We start from the raw sequence: 25,330 nt of genomic DNA on the forward strand, positions 1-25,330 counted from the left end.
ACCGGGTTCATACGGTGCCCGACCCCGTGCAGCCGGGAAGGCCCGCCACAGGCAAAGCCCCTTCTGAAAGAGAGAGCGTTCGAAGCTGCAGGGCAGCAACAGCGTTGCTGGGTCCAGCAGGCGCGAGGCGCTCCATCCCTGGGGCCGGGACCGCAGCACCCAGAGGAAACGAGCGCCCCGGAGCAGCCCTGACCGGGGGCTTTTCCCGCCCAGGAGGGAAGTGAGACCCGCTTTAACTCCCTTTGCCCTCCCGCGAGTCCCACCGCTGCTTAACCCCAGCCCCGCGAACCGGCGCTGACGCAGCCCAGCGGCACCGCGACCCTCACGGGCCGCTCGCTCAGCGCTATCGCTAATGGCGGCGGGGGGGAGGCGGGGTCACGTGCTGCGGGGGGGGGGGGGGCAGCGCCCGAGGGCTTCCGTGCACGTGACGGCGGCTTCCGCCCCCTTGGCTAGGTGCGCGCACCCCCTCCCCCGCGGAAGTGACGTCGGCCGCTGGGTCGGTGCGCAGTCGTTCGGTGCGGCCGGGCGCGGAGCAGCCGGAGTCGCCCGGCGGCCACTGCCTCCCCCCCCCCGGCTACCACCCCGCGCAGGCAGCGCCCGCTCGGCTCTGCCCGCCGCCCCGCCCCGCCACCGCCTCCCGCACCCGCGTACGGACGGACGCACGCACGCACAGACACACACACACACACACACACACGCAGCGAGACAGCCAGCGACGGCCGGGCCGCCACCACGAAGCGCCGCAGCCCGGTGAGTGCGAGGCGCCGAGGCCCGCCGCGGGTGGTGCCGGCTTCCGGCCCGCTCCTTCCTCCCCGCTGCGCCGGGCCCGTTATGTAAGGGAGCTCGGGCCCGGCGCCTTCTCCGCGGCCTGCGCCGCCGGCCTCTCGGGCGGGCCGCGCCGCTTCGCGGCTCCCCCTCAGCCATCCGGGCGACCCCTTCTCCGGCGGCGGGGCCGCGGCGGCGGCGCCGCCCCGGGTCCCGGCGCAGGGGCGGGGGGCGGGCCCCGGCACCGTCGCTGTGGCGCGGGCAGCGTTGCGGATGATGCCGGGGAGAGCGCTGCGGCCCGGCGGGCAGCTGCGCGCCGCTCTCCGCCAGGCGGGGCAGCGAGTAACCTTCAGCGTCGCTCGGGGGCTTGGAGGGCTCTCCGTAACAGGTGTCTCAGATGGCCTTTAAACGGCGGCAGGTGATGGGCTAATTGAGGAGGGAGCTAGTTAGCAGCCGCCGCGCGGCACCGGTGTAGGCAGGGCCCGCGGCCGCCCTGGGTCTCGCCCCCTTTTGCTTTCTGTCGCTGCCGGGAGCTCAGGTTACCTTTATGGAGTAGGTTGTTTTTGAACGCATGGGACGTCTTCAGTGCTGGTTTGCTGATGTAGGCTGAAGGTTGTTCAGTTGATAGCTTCGTAAAAATTCAGTGTAGCATCGTGAGGGGAACAGTCACTTGGATTTTCACATAAATGGTATCAGTAAGATTCAGCTGCATGTGAAAGGCAGTGTGTGGCTTGCATGTTGTATCTGCCCTGTAACCTTGATATCTGTGAGCTGGAGGAAGGAATAAATTTTTAGTCGTCTTAGCTTCTAGGAAGAGTTGTAAGACAAAAAGAAAAAAGGCCTGGTGCAAACCATGCTTTCAGTGCTTTTCTAGAACGTTTGGAACCAAACCATAAACACCAGCCAAGTGATGAAATCTGTGCCCTGAGAAAGGTAAAAAGTTAGGTTTTAAGTAAGGGGAGGTATACGGCTCTCAGCATGAGACGAGCTGGACTTAATTTGTTCTTAAATGTTCAGTAGTAGTGTGCACATTACCTAATTTGACTAGACTTTCTGTCTGCTCTAATGTGATTTTACTGTAAGATGTCTAATTGTTAGTGTCATAAAACTTCCATGCTTGTATAACGCATACTTCCCAACATGTATGTTTGGGGTAGTAATTACGCACTTTAACTTTCAGGTTAAAAAGTAGGAGGAATTAAGAGGCTTTTGGAGATTCTATCTCAGTTTGGAACTTGTGACAGTTTTGTCTTATTTCAGAAAGAAATGTGGAATAAACTGAAAATGAACTTAATGAAAAAATGCTTTGTAGGGTAAAAATTTACCAAGAAGGAGAGCTTCAGGATTTAACTAAAAAGTTGTGAATAGGATTCTTTCATGTAGTGACGTTTTAGTGTTCCAATTTTTTTTCTGTTTCTCATATTTGATTAACTTCCCCTAAACTTGGCAATAGACAGGCTTCTAAGAGTCTTACTGTGAGGAATTGACGTTTTTGCTGCACTACACTTGTTTGAGATCATGTATATTCTTATTTCAAAGTTATGCAGGAGATGCAAGGATTGGAGCTGACAACTTTTATCCCCTTGTGCAGTAGCAACAACAGAAATTGTAGGCTTTGAGAAATGCTGGGCCATTTGTTTAATCTTTCCATAGGTCGTGGGTTTTTTGAAGAAAAAAGGTTTTGGTAGTGTTCTGGTTTTTTTGAAGAATAGAGCAATGCCACTAATGTACAAATGAAGGTGGTTCACGAGGAGGATCTTAGTATTAAATTTTTGGTATAGGTTTTCTTTTTGTGAATGACATATAGAACTAATTCTGTTGAGTCTTTAATATATAATCATATTGTCTCTGTCCTTACTGGTACTGGATACAAGTAGTGTTGGTATTAATGTATGTGTATTTCAACACAAAAAAACATAACAACAAACAACCAGTAGAATAGGCTTACAGATGAGAAATGTATTCATTAGAAAGGATTAAAAAGTCTAAACTCCTCTATTCCTTTGTGGTCTTAAAAAAAAAAAATGCATGGACACAAAACATAGAAGGGTGATTGCAAGTGTCTCGTTCTTTCTCTTTTATGACAAGAACATCTTGTAACTTGAGCAGGGGAGGAAGACTTGCATGTGAGTGATGTTTCCAGGTTTGTATTTTGCTTTATGTGTGAACTTTGGGCAAAGTTGTTAATTGTCCTTTTCCAGGCTGTGGTTCTGCAACCTCAATCTGTACCGCCACTATCCAGTCCTGCTTCCTTCCTTGCATTGGAAGCGGTGCTGTCTTAGCCATTCAGTGATGCGTCTCTGCTCTCTCAAGCTGGTAGGAAGGAAACATAGCAACCTTCTGCCCAAAAAACTCCAGCAAAACCCAGAATTCTGCCAACCAACTGCTGATCTAACTTCCTGAGAGGTTAGAGTGCCATTGCTGTCCCAGCGCAGGGAGTGGGATTGCTTGCCAGAAGCATGGCAGTTCTGTGCAAGCATTGATTGCAGCTGGCTTCAGTCACGGACTACCATAAGCCCATGCCCTGTTTTGAACAGGGATAATACTTGCTTCCTGGTAAAATTCAGTGACCTTTTTTGAGGTCTTGGATGTATGGAAGAAATGAAGTATGCGCTACCTGCAAATACCAATGCAGCGTGGGATATGTCGTCTTAGACTTTATGAAGTCTTGAATGCCTTCTGATATGAGCCCCCTTTTTTTTTTTAAAGTAATCGTGACAGAAGCGCCTGTTATTTGGCCTAGGATTTGCGTCAAAGGGCCTCTTCTGGTGGCTGAAGTTTTAATAGAACGTAATGCAACTGAGACTTTAATCATTGTCAGCTATTTGAAGACCTGAAGTGTCCTGAACTATTTTCTTTGTTACTTAGCAGTGGAAATGACTTTTTTTTTACATTACAAACTACCAGGCATTTAGGAATTGTATTTTACTTCTATTAAGCTTTGACTGGAAATCAAATGGGCGAAATGTATAACATTACTAAGATGGTAATTAACTTTGGTAAGGAATTGTATGTACGTGGAAACAGTTGTTTGTACAGTTTCATAGCAAACAGCATTCTAGAAGTATTCCAGGATGGATAGATGTTAAATACTGTAATGACTTAGTGTGAGTCTGCTTAAGTTCCAAGAATGAAAGCATTAGTGGACCACAATAGTGTGCTTTAGGCAAGGTACTTGGAGATTCTTCCCCAACTCTTGTGATGGAATTGTCATAAAATGAGCACAAAGTGGCATTCAGTAGATCTTGTTCTGATAGCGTTTCTGCACAACTTTGAAAATAAATAGTAAGAAAATATATCTGTTAAAGGAATGTGCAGTTTGTTTGACAGTATTTGCATTGATCTATGTTTTTTTGTATGTGTATCTGTAAAATGATTTTTTAAAAGCAGAATTTCCTAGAAATGCACTCATTCTGAGCATAGCAGGAAAAGCTATGTGAAAAGACTGTCTAATTTGGAGTGCTAGAGCTTCAGCATTAGCAGTGGTTGGCCTTTGTGCGCAGCTTCCTGAAATGTGGATTTAAGAGGAGGATGATTGTCCTGGTATCTATACCAAGATGAGATTTAACCGGCTTGATCAAAAATGCTTGGATTGATTGTTTGGCTTTGGCAAGAATGAAAGGTGTAGCATTTGCGCTTCCCAAGAATGCTTGCATAGTCTTTAATCAGAGCATCTTTAATAAGTATGATTACCTTCATTTCAGCTGAAAGAATTAGTTGACAGTAATTTATATACAGTTGACTCTGTGCAATTTATATACAGATGATGCACAGTAGACACTTATTTACATATACATTAACATGAGAATGCTTTGGAGGGGATGCCAACAAAAAGGTTGAAAGCCATGATTCTTTGGGTTCACTTTATACTAGTTTCCCTAGCGTTTGATGTGGACTTTAAGTGTTACATGGAAGTGGACTGCAAGGTTCCATATTTCAATATAACAGATGCCCTTCCAAGTAAAATTATGGTAAGAGTGGGATGACTGCAACCACTGGGTAATACTATATAATTATACTTACACATGTTGGGTCCTTCAGAGAAGACCTGAAAATAATTATTTTTAATTAGAAGTGATCTGAAGTTTTGTCTGCATTACAAAAACTGTAAGCACTTTTTGTAGGCTGATGGATCTCTACTTGGATTTCAGTGGTGAAAGTACTTACCTATTCAACCAAAGTTGAATTAATGTGTGTGTGTATGTGTACACACACAAATTTCAAAGTATGGATGCATTTGAAGTGGAAGTTGACATTGTTTCTAGTAAGAGGCAGCTTGCAGGCTCCCAGTGCCATAGGTTTTTTCCCCCTGACTTAAGTGGAATTCCTTTCTCTTAATCTGCACTTCCTTTGAGATCAAGTCTGATGAGTTGTCTGACCTTTTCTATTCATTTTCTGTACCTTTTCAGCTTTGTATGGCTTCTGTTTAAGTAATCCCCCAGAATGTACGTCCTTGTGTTCTTCTGCAGTCATTGACGACTAATACTTCTAATAGTTGGGGTTTTTTTTTATTTTTTACCCAAATATTTGCAGAATGCTCTTGCTGATTTTCCAGTCCTCTTTCTTTCTTTCTTCTCATTGCCATTCAGAATGGTGAGAGGGTTACAGGGTCTTCTTTCCTCCTAATTGCTGTAGAAACTGCAAGGAGGAGCAGCATATTTGTAGGGATGTGGGGGTGTGGGAGGGTGCTGTTTATGTTTCAGTGGAAGGGTATATCCACCTCCCTTAAGACTTTTACCCCACAACTTGGAAATGCTGAGACTGAAGTGAAGCTTGAATCTCTTATGGGTTTTGTAAGTTTAGAGACAAAATGCGACAAAATCAACATTGAAAGAGGAGCAGAGATGCAAATGAGAAGGAAATGCAGGGAGATATTAAGGGAACAGACTGAAAGTTTTCAAGTAAATTAGAGTCCTTATTTAGAAGGGAGGATACACTGAAGAAACTATGGGAGAAAAGAACAGTCTTGCTGCAATGAAATGCTAGTCCAGCAAAATATGCCTGTTGGTTGTGGTGCAGCAGAGTTAATGCTACTAAAACTCCATGGGGCTTCAGTGGAAAATAATGCTTTATGCTTGAAGATGACTAGTTTGCTGTAGAACGTTTCCAAAGAGATTTGTGTCAAACTGCTTTTTTTGCTGTTGGTCAGGTGATTAAAACATGCTGCTCTGGGGAACTTGCTTCATACGAAGCAATGCAAATGGCAGGTTGTTTGTTTTTTAACTCATTCTTAATGGATTCTTTTGTCTTATGTAATCAAGTATGAAGCTGGAAGAAATGAAAGCAATTCTGTTTAAGTTAGTATTATTGCTAAGTGTGTGTGAGGGGGGAAGTCCAAGAAACTGGTGAATCTTGTAATTCTCTTGTATCGAGTTGGAGTGTTTTGTGAAACCTGATGATAAACTTTGACAGCACTTACTTTCTGATTTCCTAATTTTGCACAAATGGTTCTACTTCTGTTGTGTACTAGGTGCTGCTAAAACTCTTGGCACAGAGCTGGTTTTAGTGTTACTTTAAAAAGCAAACTACTTATGCTTTATACAGTCACTTAACATAGGTTTATCAGTGCAGCTATACTGATAAACTTAACTCAGATTCCTGCCGTAACGTATTCTGTAACTAAAGTAGTGCATGTGTAACTATGACTCTTTTTTGCTTCATAAACTTTATTTACAAAATTCTGTTAAACTGTGTTGAACTGCTTAACACACTGTTTAAGAAAGACAGCATCTCAAAATGTAGAAGAGGAAGTGACTCAAGTATGAGATATTGACAGTTAATAAGAAAGTCTGGTTTCGTAGTGTGGCCTCCTGTCTTGCCGTCGGAGGCTATTTCTAGTGAAAAATGGGCACTTGCAGGAACAGAAGTGGTAAATCTGTAAATATATGCAGAAAATCAGATTATTGAAGATACTGGGGTTAAAATATTTTAGAAAAAAATCCCCGTATTAGAAAAGTAGTTGCAAACAGTACTCTTGTAAAGGCACACGGCGGACTTGCTTGTGAGCTGTGATGCAGTGATTTATATTCCTGGAAGTACATAGGCATAGTAGAAAAACTTGAGAAGCATCTTCAATGCCACTTTATTTTTCTTGGTGTTTACGTACAAGATCCTTTTTAAAACTGGGGATTTGGTTTTATTACTGCCAGTGATGCTAGCTGTAGGTGCCTTTTTGGTGTGTGAATACATAATTCAGAAGTGACTGGACCCAACTGTCAGCTTGTCATAGGCTCTGAAGAACTTATCAGCAAGTAAACAAATAAATAAATGTGAGCTAGCTGTCTAATACAGAGAGTCTTTTGCCACTTACTTGTGTAATACTTGGGCTGTTGACAGTTGATGAATTTAGTACTGGTGAAGAACTGGAATCCCAGGCTTGAAATGCCAGTAGTAATAGACCATAAGTATTTGCATCCCTTGGCTGGATGCTTCAAGAAAGAAATGGGAAGAAACCAAGATTGATATATGGTAGATAGATGATAAGTGATTGATAGATGACATGAGGGGAGAAGTCCAACACGTGTGAATTCCTGCAGTGGGTTATGGATTTGTGCGCCATGGGAGTACTCTTAGGGATGGAAATATTTTGAAAGCATGCTCCACAACAGGGAATGTTTCATTCCTGAGACATTCTCTAGCCGATTGAGAGTTGTGATGCTTTGAAACTTATTTCTGTAGTGATTCTCTCTTGCTTATAGCTACAGTTTTAATGTTGATGAGTAGTGGAATTGCTGCTTTTTCCTCTGTTACTTTTTCTTCCAATACGCTTTCCCCCATTTCCAGTTCCATTTTACTTGCTGAGATTTCAAGCTTTCCCTATACTTGACTAAATACTTTTTTCTTTTCTTTTTTTTTTCCCCCTGATTCAGTTACTGAAATCATGAATCCTGTGTATAGCCCTGGATCTTCTGGGGTTCCCTATGCAAATGCCAAAGGAATTGGTTATCCAGGTAAGTAACTCTCTGTTTTTTAATGACTTCCAGTTATACTGATCTTTGTAATCAAGAAGAAATAGTCACTTTTAAATGGCTTCATGTACGGCAATCTGTTTTAGGATTTGGGTGGGTTTTTTTAAATACAAAAAGTGACATTTCAAGAGTGATGTTAGTTGTTCTGTTACATTTCTAACTTCAGTATCTCTTCCAAAGCAGCTTATTTTAGGAGCTCTAATAATTACATCCTGCAAGAAGAGGAGTCAGTCTATTTCTGCTGCTAGTTGGCTGGCGCTGTTAACCTTTCTATCCTCTAATTCTTGTTCATGCTGTCTGTTTTGTGACTGCCCGAACCATAGCATCAAAGGTGGGACCAAGAAAATGGCCAAAAATGTTTTTAAAACAGAAATTAGATGTATTTCTTGCTTTCTCTGCTTCTCATTTGGCTTCAGGTTTCTCACTAGAGTTTTTTTCCCCTCATCTCCTAACGTGTGTGTGAGCAGGCTTCACTTCTGATGTCCCCATAGTTCAGAAGTTGGATAAGACAATAATTGGATTTGGACAGAACTTTCCAGGAGGGCCGAAGAGAATGGCTGCGTGCCTCTGTGAGGCATTTCAAGCAGTATGTCTTGTTGCAGTCTCTTTTTCTGATATCTGCGGGGTATGGGAATTATTCCATCCTGGGAGAGGCTGGAGGGTCTTACATAAAATCTGAGCTGAATCATAACCAATTAAACTTCTGTAGCTTTTACAGGGAGGCTGTTTTGTGATTTAGTTGGTGTCTGTGTTGGGAGCTACTAATCATTCTACGCCGTTACTGTTTATATTCTTTGTAGCTGTACTATATTTTCCCATTGGTATTGACAGTTTTTAAATTTGTTTTTCAGCTTAGGTAGTGTACTGGAGTTCCTATTTTCCTGTTCCACTTTTCTCTTCCTTCTTCTAATACTGGTGCCTAAATGAATTTTCTTTACTGTTGACTTGATTGTCTGAAAAACTTTTAATTTTTATTTTTGATTTTCAGGTACTTTTAATTTTTTCCTCAAACAAGTGTACCTTTCGTGATTTTGACAGTATTGATAAGGGGAAAATACAAACTGTGTTGCAATGTGTTTAAGTCTATTGAGTGACTGAGATGGTGCAGTAATAAATTGCAAAGCTGCTATGTAACCATAAGTCCTGCAGGATGGTTTTATTCTCTGTAACTGTCTTAGTTATATGGACTACAGTAATTTTATAATAAGACAAGCAGCGGTGGTTTACTAATTAATATCAGTTACAGTACAATTATTTCTATATTTGTAATAGATTGCTTTTTCAAGGATTTCTTTTGTTTTAGATAAAGATTATTATGAATTATTTAAATATAACTTTGTATTTTATCTCTCTATTTTCTAAACACAGATTTATATTAACCAGGGTTTTATTTGTACTTACAACCATTTACACATTGCATTGAAGCTCTTGTTTATACTAATCTAAGTGGTACCTTAATTTACTTGGGAATATATACTATTGTACATTCATAAATAGCAGTTTAAACAACATTACAACTTCTAATCTTTTGTTCTACTGTTATACATATTAGACTACATATTGATTTATGTAAGTACTGTATATTTGCCAGTCTTCGCTTGGTTGTAAATTAGCATAACTAAAATATATGGAATTGAAGTAGAATTGTTATAGAAGTGCCTTAAATGTCATGCGACAAGTTGATCACTCAAAATTCTTCCTTAGAGCTGTCACTCAGTTTACACAACTGTGACCCTTAAGTTCAGCTTAGTCAATAAGGTCTACAGTGTTACACTGTTACAGATAGTTTGCTGAGCTGCCTGGTTCAGGCTTAAAGATTGTGGGATAGACACAAAACAGATTCTCTAAAATGAAAAGTAGACTTGCATTTTAGGATTTTTTTAAAAAACTGTTGCATGACTAAGTCTCCCTTCTTTGCCTCTCCTAATTTAAAAGCTACAGATTCTCCATTCAGAATCATTGAATTTACATGGGTTGCACGGTAATAGAAAATAATGAACATATTGCTAGGTGGAATGTATTATTTAAAGGCACTGTGTTTCTAAAGCTGTTGCATATATGATAGCTGTTTATATTATACTACACCTATTTAAGATTGTTGGATGGGTTTACAGTGGCGAGGAATCAATATCAAAATGTTCTCATATGGATGAAAGTTCTGTGTAGAAGTTAAAACTGCTGCTTGTCGTAGTTACATTTTTGACAAACGACTTGTTTCTTGAGCGGTTCAGAGTGCTGTACTGCAGAGCTAAACCTGTGAAGAAAGAATAGAGGACTGAAAATGTATACAACATAAATAATGTTGCACATGTGTAGTCAGTTTGAGTAAGGCGTAAAGCTGTGCTACAGCTTTTCACTAGCAGCTTGTGAATTTGAAAACTTAAGAGCTATTTACACTTTGAAAAGTTGTTATGAATTGGATATGTTATTTTTAAATTTGGTTTTTAAGCCTCATGCTTTTCTTGGTCTTATCTGTGCTGACCACCTAATAGTAGTGCCAAGTGTATGTCACTTGATATGTTTACAGAGTGCTTTACAAAACTAGGTTAGCATATATAGTCTTGAGCTAAGGAATTTTTATTGTTAGGAGTAACTGCTAAAGACTCTGGGATTTATAGTGAAATAGAAACCCTTCAAATTTGAGTAGCAGTTTAAAACTAGCAGCTTTAGGCCTGACAGTGAATATGCAAATAGCAATTGCCTTTTATCTGGAGATGTTGGAATCTTTATATGTTGATAACAAAATGTGGTAGTAACTCTGTCTTTCTAAATACAGGCATTACTCAGTTTTACAGTTTGGAATAATGTAAATAAGTTCCTGGAAAAATTAATAACTATGATTAATTCAGAAATTTCACTTATTACAGTCTAAAACTTCGTATCTTTCAAGTAACTGTAGCTTTTGCTAATGCTGTTTTTCACCTTATGTTGGAGACCAGTATATCGCGATGTTAGTTCAGCCGTAGTGGTTCTTGCATTCTTCTGTAGAAGTGTTTACCTATCATTTTGCCAATAACCTCGGTGAATCGCTTGTTACTGTTAGCTGTCATCATACATGCCTGAAACTGGTGAGCTTGTTCGATACCTGAGTGTAATAACAAATCTGTGTCAAATGCAACAAGCATTTTGGACTACCTAATGTTGCTTTGTACTCTCTACTTGGGATATCTCTGATCTGGAGAGTCAGAGTCACTCTGATGTAGGGATTTATTTCTGTGAAAAAATCCCTTTTCTTCAGATAAATATTTTATGTACATCAGGTCTTAAAACTCAGGGTGGGGGAGGAGGGTTGGATAGTTGCACAAAACTTTGTTGTCCAACTAACTTGAGTTACTTGGCCAACTTTGAGATTTGCCGAAACAGGTATGTAAGGGAGAATGGCACTTATGACTCCTTAGCTGTTCCCTTCATCTAGCGTTCAGCTGCAGGTGGCTTGGGAGAAGAGGAGCTTAGTGTTTTAGTTGAGGAGATGCGATTGAAGGCCATCTGTTAGCTTTTCTCAATTAAAAGATGTACAGCGAGAATCTTTGAGAGTAAAGTCTGGTTAGACTGTGCAGTCAGTCTAGAAAATAACTTTGACATATTCTTTCTTCTTAGCTGGCTTCCCAATGGGCTATGCAGCGGCTGCTCCTGCCTATTCCCCTAATATGTATCCTGGAGCAAATCCTACCTTCCAAACAGGTATGTGTAATAGGTATGTCAAAACAGTAACCTGAAGTTTGGAAGTTGTTAGAACCAAGAATGAGGAGAAGCTGTAGGGGCTTACAAGAACACTTATACTATGGGATAAGTTTTACATTACTTTGAATATGACTCATAAGGAATCATCTGATAAATTGAGTATAGTGTTGTCTTAAGTCATACTGCTTTCACCTTCAGAGAAGGGAAAAGCTGAGTTTTTAGCTGCTGTTTCTGTATTTCAGGCTGATACTTGAGGATTGCATAGTGTTTCCCTTCACTGCTTCCTTTGCGATTCTGCTTGCTTTGCATCCTACTGGTTGTTTCCAGATTCCTGTTTTTTCTTCTGTCTGTCTTTGAAATTCTTCTTTTTCACCCTTTTCTTAAATCGTATCTTTCCAAGTGCAACTTGCTGCCTTCTTTCTGCCCTTAAAATTGTCTTGCAGGCCTGGTTGCTGGGTAAAACTGTTTTGTCCATGGTGGATACTGTGGGAGGGTTTAGGTAACTGCACTTGCATGCTTGTCATTTAAGAGAAAGGGAATGTGATGAGCTTAGGCAAAGGGAGATGGAAAAACAGACACAAGAGAAACCAAAGCGCTCGCCTATGTTGTTTTCATGTAGTTCTGCTTTCACTAATAGAAGGTGATTTTGATGTGCTAATGCTTGAAACAGAACAGAAACTGGTAGCATTTAATTTCCACTTAAGCCAGGAACATACATCTGATAGAACAGTATTCTCCCTGTGGTTATTTTGCATACTGAGGAATTCCTTACATTGCTTTGTTAATGTAGATCTGGGCCATCTTCAGGCACTCTTTCACTTGCATATGTTATACCAGTTTTTCAGAGATACACATGACACATAACCAAATTTGTCCCTGAATGCCCTTGTGAAACTTACGGGAATAGGAAAGGATGCTGCTTGAAATTGGGAAGCTTACATTGTGGAAGCCTGCTTGCAGTATTGAAGTTCAATGTTTGTAACGTATGGCATTTCATTAACTACCAGGAGACTCTTAAAAGGGTGTGGCAGCAATTCCTGAAGCAAGAGAGAGTCAGTCATCCAAAATGTTTGCCTGCAGAACCTGTTAAAAGTGTGTAGTTGTGTAGCTTTCCTTGGAACTGCTGGAGTATTCTAGTTGGTGCAGCCTGTGTCTCTGTTCAGTTTGCTGCTTAGAGGCATAGTGAGTGCAGAACTGATTTTAGCTTGTCTCCGGTCTTGAATTTAAGGTAGGGAAATGGATGGATATTGTAAGTTCCAGTAATTTAAAAAAAAAAAATCTATCCTTTGGATAGGGTGTTGCATCTGTGCAGGTATAATATCTAGGGGTACTGGCTTGCATTTGCACTGGATTGCCTAAGAACTTTTTTGAGAGTGATGTTCAAAGGAGAGCAGTTCGCATCAGGGGTATAACTCTTAGCATGGGAATCAAAACCCTATGTGGGCTTTTATTATCGGCTTGTATTACTAATAGGCCGTTCAGTTTCACAGTTGAGATTACCTTAGTGATGTGTCTCTGCCTTCTGTGCTCCATTGTATATATTGTCAGGATTCCTGCAGGTGTGGTGAGGCATAGCTGTAGTTCTTGATCCTAGGATCAGATAACTGAAAGGTAGTTCCAGTCTTATTACTGGTTGCAGTTTGCAAATCCTACTGCAGGAAGATGAAGATAAGCTGCATGTAATCAATTTACCAAATCACGAGACTGATGTTTTTATCCAGTTGATTAGGTTTTTTCCTCCGTGTCAGTTATGTTGTAATAGAAGGTTATGGTTTCTGAGGAAGATTCTTGACTTGTTAGACTTAATCGTGTTGTAAGATTAGTTTGCTTTGATTAATCTTGGAATATATCTCATGCTATATAACAAAGTTAGAGTAAGAAATTTTTCACTTTTGTGTGAAAAAGGAATAAAGACGTATAGAAGTCATATACCATCTTTGATTGTCCTTAATTTTTTTTAAAGCTGGTTCTATTAGAATCTTTATTGCTGTTGAATAGGAGATAAGCTTTTATTTCGGAACTAAGAATAGCTTTAATTTTTACCTACTCTGTAAGCTATGAACTAAAGTTCAAAATGTCCAGATCTTCTAATTCAGGCAGATATGACTTGAAATACTTTGTTCTAACAGCTGGGATTTTTTATTTTTTTTTAACTTTTCTGATGTAACTGCTTGTTTGTAGAATCAAAGGTTTTGTAAATTCACATCATGCAGCAGTATTTGAATGTACCATGCCACTGCTGTTCAGAAAGGGTACCTTTTTACAGGTATCTTTTTTAAATTTCTGTGGTTTTGAATAACCATGTGGTTTACTTCTAAGGTCTTTGCTCCCTGTAAGGGAGAAGAAATTTAACTGGGAAGGCAGAATAACTCTTGTACAGATGTACCACTTTGCAAGAATGGAAGTTAAATTGCCTGTGCAGCTGTATCAGTGGGATTTTAAAATGAGAGCAGGCTTGACTGAGGGCATAGTTGTAGTTCAGTAGTGATGCTTTGCATTCAGTATTTTGTAGCTGAGTTTTTCAACACGAATAGCTCCCCATACTGGAAATAGAAGTTACTTCCACAGCATGCTCTGTTCGTCAAATACTTGGGATCGCTAAAAACAAGAGTTCAGAGTAAGTGCTGTGGTAGCTTTCTTGAGTGTCTCTAAGGTGATAAATTCTATTTAAAAAAGAAAAGAAAGAAAAACATAGTAAACCTCTTTCTTCATTAACATAACAATTTTCAGTTTGAAAGGTGGAACACAAGTGGAAAGAAACTCAGGCTTCTGCAAAAAGAATGAAGGTCATCTGTCATCATGCTGTCTGTACAGACTGATTTTTCACAACACAAATACCAGTGTTCTCTCTGCTATATGGCTTCAGATCTGTTCTCTGTATTGAAGTCAGCACATTCTAGACAGTTTTTAAAGTCAACCTAACCTCTATTCTGATAATCTCATTTTTTTTTTCTATAATTACCAAGTGTTTTTTCTTCCTTGTGTTGCCCTAGTACTAGTTTGTACAATTCCAACTAAATAGATACTGTCTCTGTGGATGTGGCATCTCCTAGTGTGGTGGACCTGCATAAGACCCAAGATCTTTTCAGCCTAGCACAGGCTAGGGCCTTGATGCTTTCTCCAGAATAGCTCATGCCTGTTGTTTACTACCCTAAATGTCATTACTGGTGGATGCTGCTGCTAAGGTATTTGTATTCCCACTCTGGCCATTAAGCCATAGTATAATCTTGGGAGCATAGCGTGCAGCAGCAACGGTGCTTTTCGTAGATCTCCTCCATGCCTCATCAAGCCCTTGTTCTGTTATCCTGAGACCTTGTCTGATGAGGGCTGGAGAAATTACGGAACAGCTGTCTTTAGGCAGGGTCTGAGCCAGCAGTTGCTACTTACCCCTGTAAAAATTGAACAGTTCCCAACATTTACAAGGCAGACTGATTTTGAGGGCCTTGTAATAGGAATGCAAAATTATTTCTGATGGCATCTGAAGTCTTACTGTAATGTATACAATTAATTCTTAAGTGATGATTGAGGGTATGTCTACGTATGTAATACACAAAAAGAAGATTTAAAGATATTAAAGTGCCTTCGAAGTCAAATTTGCAGTTGCAGTGAACTCTACGGTGCTTGTGTTTTTAAAGGTATGGCCTTTCATATTTATTTTAGCCAGTTCAGAAAATGCCAGAAAACAAATAGGAATAAATGTAAGTTGAAGTAGAGGTTGCAGATTGTGTCTCTCTCTTCTCTGAAAATCCATCTTGAGCTCGTTACATGATTGACTTTTGAAATTGTTATTCTCGTGCTGTATCATCTTCTACAGAAGGTAGTGGCAGGTTAGTTAACCATTCCTATGTTTTGCTGGTACAATTTGGGGTGCGTTGAGAACTGGGCTGATATTAACATGTGCCAAATCCTCCTATGTAGGAATGCTGCCTAATATGCCGAATCCAAGTATTTAATGATATTACTATGAAAATCCAAATCCACTTTTTTTATCCCATATCCATAGATCTGAAAAGCAAATTGTGCAAAAATACAGTTAACTTTTCATGCTTAGTTGACAGTCAAGTATTATTTCCAGACTGTTATCAGTATTATGTAAATGATAGAACTTGTGCTTGGATAGTGAGACTAGCCTACTAAGTACTCACATGAAGATTAAGGAATTTGGAAATTAAAAAAATTGTTATCCCTGACTTTAGAAAGCAGTGTACTCACACTTGTTTTTCATGTTTTTAATGCAGATTTACCTTTGTTTCAGGTTATACACCAGGCACCCCATATAAAGTATCTTGTTCACCCACTAGTGGAGCAGTGCCACCATATTCTTCGTCACCGAATCCCTATCAGACTGCTGTGTACCCAGTTCGAAGTGCCTATCCACAGCAGAATCCATATGCACAGGTAAATGAACAAAACCAAAAAACTGTCTATTGGGATAGTATTTTGTTTACCTTGTAGTATCTGCTTGAACTCTTAACTTTACATCACATTTATTTCTTCATGGATGGAGAGAATTTTTAGCTGCCTACAGTAAGAATTCTTAATACAGTGATTTACAGAGTGTGTGTGTGTGTGTGCACTTTTACATTCTCTCTCGCATGACAGTTACTCTGCACTTACTGATAATGTGTTCAGTCTTTGAAGAGACACTAGATTGAGTAATTTTAAAAATGTGTGCTGGATGCTGTAACTACCACGTCCTGATTTAATTTTGTCAAAAATTGTCATAAACTTGCATTAATTTTTTTTTAGGAAGCCTCTGTTGTGATTCAGGGAGTTACCAAGTCTCATACTAGGCAAACTGTTGAAAACTATTAGAAAGGATAGAATTAAGACACTTCAGTAAACATGATATTTTGGGGAAAAGTTGGCCCTCTGTTTGCATAGAGGAAACTTGCCTGGCATGTATGCAGTAGTTGAAGGGAGTTAATAAACACATAACACCGTTTATCCAATCTGCTTAGTGTATTTGGATTTGTCAAAAACCTTTGGTTCTTTAACTAAAAGCAGCTGAATAAAAAGTTGTGAAAGAGTAAGAGAAGTTCTGTCATGGATTAATATATGAGAAGATAAGAAATTAAGGGAATGAATGACGAATGAGCCCTTATTGTTGAAGGTACAGTCAGCATTAGAGTTCCACAAGGGCCTCTGCTTTGAATGTTATCCTAAATGCCTTAAAAGGGGCTAAATGTTAAAAAGTTTGCCAGTGAAACGCAATTGGAATAGTTGAAATGAGTGTTTTGGCTTCTGCTCTGTGAATACATTGCACCTTTAGAATAATGCTTTTATTTTATGATACATTCATGAAAGAAGACATCATTTATCTTCCCCACCAGATGTACTGTAATTACTTAATTTACTTTTTTTCTCCAACAGCAAGGCACTTATTACACACAGCCTTTATATGCAGCACCACCCCACGTAATTCACCACACCACGGTTGTGCAGCCTAATGGCATGCCGGCAACTATGTATCCTGCTCCGATTCCGCCACCAAGAGGAAATGGTGTGACTATGGGGATGGTGGCTGGGACTACTATGGCAATGTCAGCAGGTACATGAACTTATAACGCTTATGTTTTCTTGATGAAGCTCTCCTTTCAGTTTGAGACAGAACACAGGCGCATTACAAAAATGTGGTGTCAGAGATGTAGTTGGCAGAATCGTAAAATTCTTTAGATTAGAAGGGACTTCTGTAGGTCATCTACTCCAGTGTCTTCAAAGCAGGTCCAGCTAGATCAGGTTGCGTACTTGTTCAGTGATATTTTGATCGTCTCTAAGGATGGAGATATCACATCCTCTTTTCAGTTACTAGTATTATGGTAAAATAGTTTTTCTTTATATCTGTATGGACTTTCACTTACTCTTGCATCCTTTGCTTCATCTTACGAGTGTCAAGAGTCTGACTTCCTCTTCTCAATACATTTCTCTATGCCTAGTTGAAAACAACAACCTCTTACGGCTGAGGCAAATGCAGTGTTCTTAGTCCACCCCTCATATTGCTGACGTTCTTTGTATGTTGAGATATAACATTTATGTGTTTGCACGACCTGTAGGTCTTCTGTGTCATGGGCAATGGTTAGGGATGCCTACTTCCTAATGTCACACCCTTTTAGTGGTAGTGTTTTGGAGAAAATGTTGTTTAACCAATAATCTAGACTCATCTGTGAGTGTTTACTGAGGGGATGTCATGCTTTGTTACTCAGTGGGTGTTAACTCATTAAGAAATGTCCACATTCACGCAAAGGACACTCAATTCAGTAATCTAAAAAATGAGAGCCGTGAGCTTGTTTTCAGATTCTGGTTTTTATCTTACCAAATTTATCATTTAATTTGAGGCATCTCAAAAAAGTTTTGAAAAAACTTTTGCAGTGAATAGTGCTTACATTGCAGGGTTTCTGCTAGCGCTATTTTTGAATAATGAGTATCTTTGTGTGCGTTGGACTAAACATCAAAGTGATCCCCTTGCATAAATGTTTGAAGGAAGATTGGGGCTGGAGTGCAAAATGATACTGGTAATTTTAAATCGGAAGATTTACAGCAAGCTGTAATTGTTTTTAAAATTAACTTTTTTTTTTTTCTCCTCCCTTCCCCCCCCCCCTTTTTTTCCCCCCCCTCTGTACTAGAATTTGTGCTTACTGAAAAAAATGTTCTCTTCATCCTAGGTACTTTGTTGACAACTCATTCCCCAACTCCAGTAGCCCCTCATCCAGTTACTATGCCCACATATCGGGCTCCAGGAACACCAACCTATAGTTATGTGCCCCCACAGTGGTGATCATCCTGGCAGTCAGTGTAAGTTACCAATTTAGGTTGAAAGCAGTTAATCTTTCTTATAAATGACAGCATTGCAGGTTCTTTCGGCGAGATTTTTCAGAAGGTAAGCACTCTGGGGTACTTCTACAGTATTCTAATTGAGTAAGGATACACAAAAATTATTGCTTATGTAGTAGCTGTTCCCTCAAAGGAGAGAAGCCTAGTGGGACTTCTTCAGTGGTCTGTATCTTCAGAAATCACGAATCATTTTCATGGTTCATGGTGGTTGAATATGAAAGAATGAGCCTCAAGTTTGCCTTACTAAAATACATCTGAGACTAAATGTATTCAGTATTTTGGATTCATTGGTAATTGTTGAATTCAGCAGTACTGTGAATCCTGAATGAAGCAATGTGTGTAACTTTTGTAGTCTTATTTTTGATTGGCTAAATAAGTAGGCAAGGAAAGTGTTTTGCCTTGCTCTGAGGGTGAATCTTTCTCACAAGCTGCTGAAACAAATACACAACCTTGAGTTAGTTTCATATATTCACTCTGTTTCTGGTAAGTATCAGTTCATACTTCTTGCAGTCAGTGTGGAAAAATTGTTTCTAGTGTGGACCAAAATTTAGATAGTGGGTTTCAAGAAAAGAAGTTTAATTTGGAAATCTGTTATAAGGTGGTATGGATTTTGGGGGTGTAATGTGTGTTAAACTGACACAAAGCCTGATGGTTTTGGGATCCTCGCTTCTGTTTCTGGTTTTTTAGCATAAATTGAGACCAGCTTCATTTGAAAGAAGGACTTGTCAGACCAACTGAACTAGAAGTTTTCACTTTTAGTCCATTTAGTTTATGACAAAGTTAACTTTGTTTTAACTTTCTCTGGATTTCTGTTTCAGCAGTTAGGAATCCAGAGTTCTGTGATTACAGTTGACTGTATTCCCTTTGAGTTAGTAATGCAACAGCCATTTCTCATTTTGCTGTGATGCTACATATCAATCTGCAGGTTTGAAATGTTTCACATACAATACTTCATCCAAGAGTGTCATGTTACATGAGTATAAAAAGTGAGAGTTTTGCTGTGACTAAACTCATGACTGCTGATAATTAAATTTAGCATGAAATACCTTTTTAATATTGCACCTTCTACTTAAGACAAAACTACTGCTGATGACAGAAAGCTGGAATGGACATGACAGGAGAATCAGTGTAGTGAATTCTTAACCTAGAAGCCTACAGATTACACTGGATAAGTGCTAGGGTAGCATTATAATAATACTTAACGTCTGTTCTGTGTGCCTATCAATGTGGTGCATGCAATGTTAGAATGTTCTGCCACGCTCAAATAGTATTTCACCTAATTGAGAATATTTCCTACTTTTTTCCCCCCTCTTAATGTAGGTTTGAAGATGGGAGATATGCAATCAAGAAATTGAGGTTTAAAAGTTGGTGCTGAAGCCCTCATGCCTCCAACCAGGACTTTTCTTCTGAATGCTTTCAACACTTGGCTAAACACTACTAATTCCTGATCACTGAAGATTTTCCAGTGCTGCATATCTTACATCTTGGAACTCCAGCAGTTAGTCTTAAAGCAAATCCTGTTTTGTGGACTGTCTTGCAATTTTTTAGCTAATTATAATGATAAAAAGGGAGTATAAATTTATTCTGATCCATATCTAGTTGAATGCATGTTAAAACACAAAAACAAAGCTTGCTCAATCTACCTGCAGTGACTGATGCAAAAACCATCATATGCAAATCCAAAGGAACCGAAAAGTATTTTACAACTTGTATCACTAATGCACTGTTGTAATGTATGCAGGGTCTTAAAAGGTAGAATCATGGAAGTGAGTTTCTTTACAGAATACCATAATATACATTAGGTAAGTGCTTCAGCCTTTTTCAGGTTGATGGAGTTGCCAGTTTAAAAGGGGCGTATTTTTATTTAAGTGATGTATTCTTTTCAAATTAACTACTAAATTGGAGTGACTGGAAAATGAGTCAGACAAGCTGTAGAAATCCCGCACACAATTATTTACTTCATACCTTTTCATTTTCATTATATGGATTCAGTGTTATGCAGATGTTCTTAAGGATCAGAATGAAATGACAAAGGTAATGCTGTGTGTGCCAGTAAATAAAGCAAACTTCCTTGAGGCAAAACTGGCTCTTAGGAATAGTAGGAGGTGACATCACCTGCATAATGAATTGCATGTCCTGGGGAGATATATATCCAGTACTATCTTTCATATGATGCAAAATGTGTCAAAGTGAGACTGCCACACAGACTGATAGAAAAACACTTTCTTTTAGTTCTCAGTTCAGGAAATCCGTGCTGTTTTTCCTAAAGAATGTTGTAGTCAGTTGAAAATGTATGTGCAGTTGATCCAGCTTGCTTTCCTGAAACTTAAGAAATGCTAGGGCTTTCTACAACAAACAGGAGGAGTTCAGCTGCATGTTATTCTGAGGAAAGCTTGTGTGCCTGATGAGTATGTTAAAGGGGAACAAATCATTTTAACACAATTTCCTTATTAGCTACTTGCAGTATGGACTATGGATATGCTGTAGTAGGGCTGCCAGAATATAGAGGTTTCAAATAGCTGTTCTTTTTTTTTTTTCTTCCCTGAAAATATTTGTAATTGAAGTAGGAGCCATTTGTTGGTTACAGCATTTTGATGTGTTTTCTTAGTATTTTCTTTTTTTACTCCTAAATTGCACTTGGAAGCACGTAAAATAAGACTTGACTGCAGATTAGCATTTCATTGCAATGAGTAATTTCTGATATTCTTTCTTGCAACTTCAATTTTTAAAAAGTACCTCAAAGCAAATGCTGTGGGGATAAAGGGCTAGCCTTAGAACCCATTTGTATACTAAAATTGTTACGGGGGAGATTTTAAACTTTTAAATTTGAATATTGCACATAAAATCAAGGTTTTTCTTAAACCTGCTTGACTTACAGTTCCAGAAAGATGCGATTTTCTTCTTTGGATACATTCTGCCTGCAATAAATTATGCAGTAAATGGTTATAAAATGTTGTTCCCTTTTAAGTGTTTACACAGAGGTATATCAGGCTGTATTGTTCTTGTAGTTTAACTTCCATTCAGAAGTAAATTTTTTTAAGTTGTATATCTAGTTACGCTTTGTTTTGGGGTGTTCTGCTCCTATACAGATTTGGCAGCTACTTCAGGGTAGCATCAGTGCTGACTTAATGCTGCCATTCCAGTACTCTGCCCTGGTGGGAGGCTTACGTACCCTCATAACCTGTTGGTGGTTAGAGCCTTCAGTAACTTTATTTTTTACAGTAAGCACTCTCCATATTTTGTACTTACTTTTTTTTTGTTTTTTTGTTTAATAAAGTTTAGGTTTATTTTGCATGAATCACTGTCAGTGGACGGCCCCCTTATTTCTAATGCCTGGAACATAACTATGTTGTTGGAATAAGTACTTTAAACCTTACTCATGAGCACTTACTGCAGCTTAGGGATTTCCATGTGTTTTTATATGGAGCAGAAAATTACCCCAGACAAACTTAGTTGAATCTATACTGCTTTGTTCAAGTCTGTTTAACAATTCCATTTGTGTAGTAGATTTGCAGCTTTGATTAGTCAGGTGTGCCAGAGAGTACAGTGAACATTAATACAGGCCATTTGTCCGTTTTAGCTAGTAGAGAGTGACATTTTGTTGTCTTAGCATGATTTTAACAAAGACCTAAGGTATGAAACAGTGCTATATTGGGGAGAAGCTACAAAGAACAAGCTCAAAGCTTTGCTGTCTCCTGTCTCGTCACCCAATAAACTAAAGCTTTGAAAATCATAGGAGAGAACTTTCATGAATGCTGCAATAGATAAATATTTAAGGAATGAATATAACTTTCTATATATTTGCTCTAACTTCAGATTCCTAAATGTCATCTTGGAATTGGTCTCTGTATAATATTCCATAATATTTAGGCAGTCTCACTTACTTGAGCACTTTTTTTTTCCTAAGTTGCATTATGGGATTCATCCACGAGGGGGAAACTGTACCTTTTTTAAAAGGTACTACACCTTCCAGTTGTGGTCGATTATAATCTACTGGGAGGGTGGAGCATGTCTCCAGTAGTTGATATGGAAAGTAACCAAAAGCACAGTGCAGGGGGATGGGGGGAATATGTGTGTATATATAACTATCTTAATGGTATTTTGTTGCAAATAGTAGAAAGCATGGATATAGAACTGCGGCGGGGGAAACTGTACATCATTAAATAGACGTTTACACAGTGAGGGTCTTATGAAACATTCTCTCCTGCTTTTTATATAACATTCCCTATTTAGAATTCCTTTATAAATAAATACGCAGTATGTGTTTGCACGAGAGCTCCTCAGCAAATGAAAAGAGCTAGTGCAGTAGAGACATTTCAGATCAAGCTTCTCTTTAAAAAAAAAAAACAAAAAAACAAAAAAAAAACCCAACACTTTTATGGCAGCTTTATATGATTAAAAAAAGTACTACTTTAAACCTGGAACTGAAAATAACTGTTGCAGCAATAACAAAGAGAAGCCCAAGGAAGATTTTTTTTTTTAATTCAAATTTCAGGTGTTGAGTTTAGATAAAGTATTTTTTAAGAACTGAGGTATTCCCTATGTCAGTAAAAACTGATGAAAATGTCTTTTAAATGTAGCAGCAGCAAAAGAAAAATGGCTAATAATTGGCACCAAAAACGTGTAGCCCTAGTCAGTGGTGTGGTGGTTATTAATGAAACACTAGGAAGGAAAACAGAGAACCTGCTGCTAGATCTTGCTTATGCTTGTTGTAACTATCTCCTGTTTGAAGTTTCTAGGAGACATGCAGGAATGCTGTTCAAGAAAGCTTCTTTTTGAGTGTACTATGCAAGTTAAATGCTTAGATGCAGTGGTAGATGAAAAAAATCCTTTATTTTAGTTGAAGTCCTTCCTTGTATTGCTTCATCCACTGAAGAAAACCCAAACCACCACCACCACCCGTAAGTACCACCATGTCTTAGTGTTGTCTGAGAATAGTTCGTGGTACAGAGTTGTATACCAGGGTACTTAACATTGACTGCTCTTCATGGAGCATTCCGGCTTCACTGCTGCTTGGGTAGTAAGGCCACTTAAGGTATCTGAGCAAGAGATGGTCAGAATTGACTTGGAATCACTCCCCAGTACTTAAGCACAGTATTATACACCATTCGTTTGGGTTTAGAATGTACTTTTGCTTGAATAGGTAAGCACAGCGATCCGATACCACCACTGAACTCTAGGCTTAAACTCATACCAGAGAGTAGTAAATACCATGTATGTGAAACCTCCCATCTTAGGAACATGAACAATAGTGATGCTTCAGCTGGAACTTGGAGGAAAGAGGACAGATGCTGTGGTTGTTGAATGGTAATTTGCAGATGCCCAGGATGTGGTTTGTGCAGTAGTCAGTAGGAAATGGGCATGCTCCATCTCCAGCCTTCTCCAGCAGGTGTCACTGGCCGACCTTGGTATGTGCAGAGGGTCACAAGCAATCCATTAATGCTCATGTCAAAGAGTTGGTGAACACCTGTTCAAAAGACATAAACATTTAAGCTCGTTCAGATTGTTCTCATTAATAAGTGTCAGCTTTCTAATCCTGTATCTTATCAACTCTAAGCTTCCTGCAGAGACCCTCAGATTTGATGAGGTAGAATGCCAATTAACAGGAACAACTGCAGCAAAGTTAGGATAGTTTTGTGCATCAAGCCTCGCCAAGAATCAAGTTCATTCTGAGATCTCCTCTGAAGTAGAGAGGACTCTTTCAGCAGGCTGTGTACACCTCTGTTTGAGGGGGTGTTCAGAGAAAATAAGGTGTGTTTTGTAGACAGAAGAGAGGGAAGAGGAACAGTGCTTATCTGGGGACAAGGAAACCTTTTCATGTGTGGGTTGAAAATAACACTGAAACATCTGAATTCCACAGGTAGTAAGGGTCCATTTGTGATTTTAAAAAATATTCTGAACAATTTATGGGCTCTGAAGTTTCAACATCAAGAAAGTGAACATGACTTCTCTAAACTGTTGTGACTTTTGGGCACTTAGCAGGCAAACTGGGAAAGCTTTTTTAGCTGGCTGCTGTACAGACTTGTTTTAAGTAGAATGGATTTGTTAGTGGTTTTTTTTATTGTAATGCTATTATTGGCTGTCCTCCTGTCTAAGATTTGAAAAAGTGAGTGCATGCAATGGAAGTACAAGAGGCCCCAGTAATAGTTCTCCATGTTTGTTATGAAATAGACACAGGTTTCCTTTTTATGACTTTTTTTAAAACTGTCTTACGAACAGTTGTATTGGTACTTTTTTTAAGTTTAGGTCAATGTTGTCTTCCAGAATAAGTTTTAAGGCATCACTCACTCCTGCATTGAACTATCGCATCAACACAAAGAGTGGAGATTCCATTCTGAGCCAGTTCAATTGTGAAAATTCATACTTTTTTATTTTTTATGCAATTCAATGAGTAGATGAGCTCAGATTTAAATTCTTAAAAGCACGTTTATTGTAACAAGAATTGTTATGTATTAATACTTCAGTTTTCAATAAAGATTGACTTGTGTTGCTTACTGTGGTTTTTTCCTGCTGTCTTTGGTGACATCCTTTTAGAAAAGATTCCGTTGCTAGATAGCAGTACGGTATGTTTAAACTCTTTAAGCTAATGAAATCTGGTGATTGAAGCAAAGTAAAACATTTAAATTGGTTAAATGACTTTTCTCAATAAGGTTTCTTAATGGCTAACAAAACACAGTAATAAAGGCTTCCCAACGGGGAATAAGCTGCCCTAAGTTGCCCTGTCTGAGAGTATGGTAAAGATGGTGCAACCCTGCCTCGTTCCCTTTTGAGGCATTTCCTGGGGTTTGAGTTTTTTATTTCTTTATTTTATAGCTTAAAGAAAATGGAACAGATGTAAAATTTCACAATGCTTTAGTGTTTGCTTGATACTAAATCAATGCTGTTTCAGAGGTGACAGGCCTTGAGCAGAAAGCTGTTATAAATCTGTGTCTTGAGTGTTCCCCAGAAGGAAAAGAATTGAGTAGGTGTGAGGTGTGGGTAATTACCCTGTTTCTTTAGAGTGTGGGTGGCTGTAAATGACACTAATGTTAAAATGGAAGCATGTGTATCGTGGGGGGACGGGACTATACTGCTTCAACTAACAG

General features: G+C 39.3%; 1 protein-coding gene across 1 annotated transcript; it reads left to right on the top strand.

Annotated features, from left to right (window-relative positions):
• Positions 1-576: 576 nt before the first annotated feature.
• On the top strand, positions 577-24,739 carry FAM168B (family with sequence similarity 168 member B). The gene is made up of 7 exons (XM_050902114.1): positions 577-750; positions 7,635-7,715; positions 11,331-11,414; positions 15,670-15,812; positions 16,788-16,965; positions 18,077-18,206; positions 19,566-24,739. The coding sequence occupies exons 2-6, from the start codon at positions 7,646-7,648 to the stop codon at positions 18,187-18,189; spliced, it is 588 nt and encodes a 195-aa protein (XP_050758071.1). The 5' UTR covers positions 577-750; positions 7,635-7,645; the 3' UTR covers positions 18,190-18,206; positions 19,566-24,739.
• Positions 24,740-25,330: the final 591 nt, after the last annotated feature.

This window comes from Gymnogyps californianus, chromosome 10 (assembly GCF_018139145.2).
Source record: "Gymnogyps californianus isolate 813 chromosome 10, ASM1813914v2, whole genome shotgun sequence".
NCBI lineage: Eukaryota > Metazoa > Chordata > Aves > Accipitriformes > Cathartidae > Gymnogyps > Gymnogyps californianus.

What these genes read in the sequence shown, in the direction of transcription:
- FAM168B (XM_050902114.1), top strand. Translation starts at nt 7,646, where the DNA reads ATGAATCCTGTGTATAGCCCTGGATCTTCTGGGGTTCCCTATGCAAAT. An exon ending in AAATCCTACCTTCCAAACAG is followed by an intron (nt 11,415 to 15,669) that starts GTATGTGTAATA and finishes CCTTTGTTTCAG; the next exon opens with GTTATACACCAGGCACCCCA. An exon ending in TACTATGGCAATGTCAGCAG is followed by an intron (nt 16,966 to 18,076) that starts GTACATGAACTT and finishes TCTTCATCCTAG; the next exon opens with GTACTTTGTTGACAACTCAT.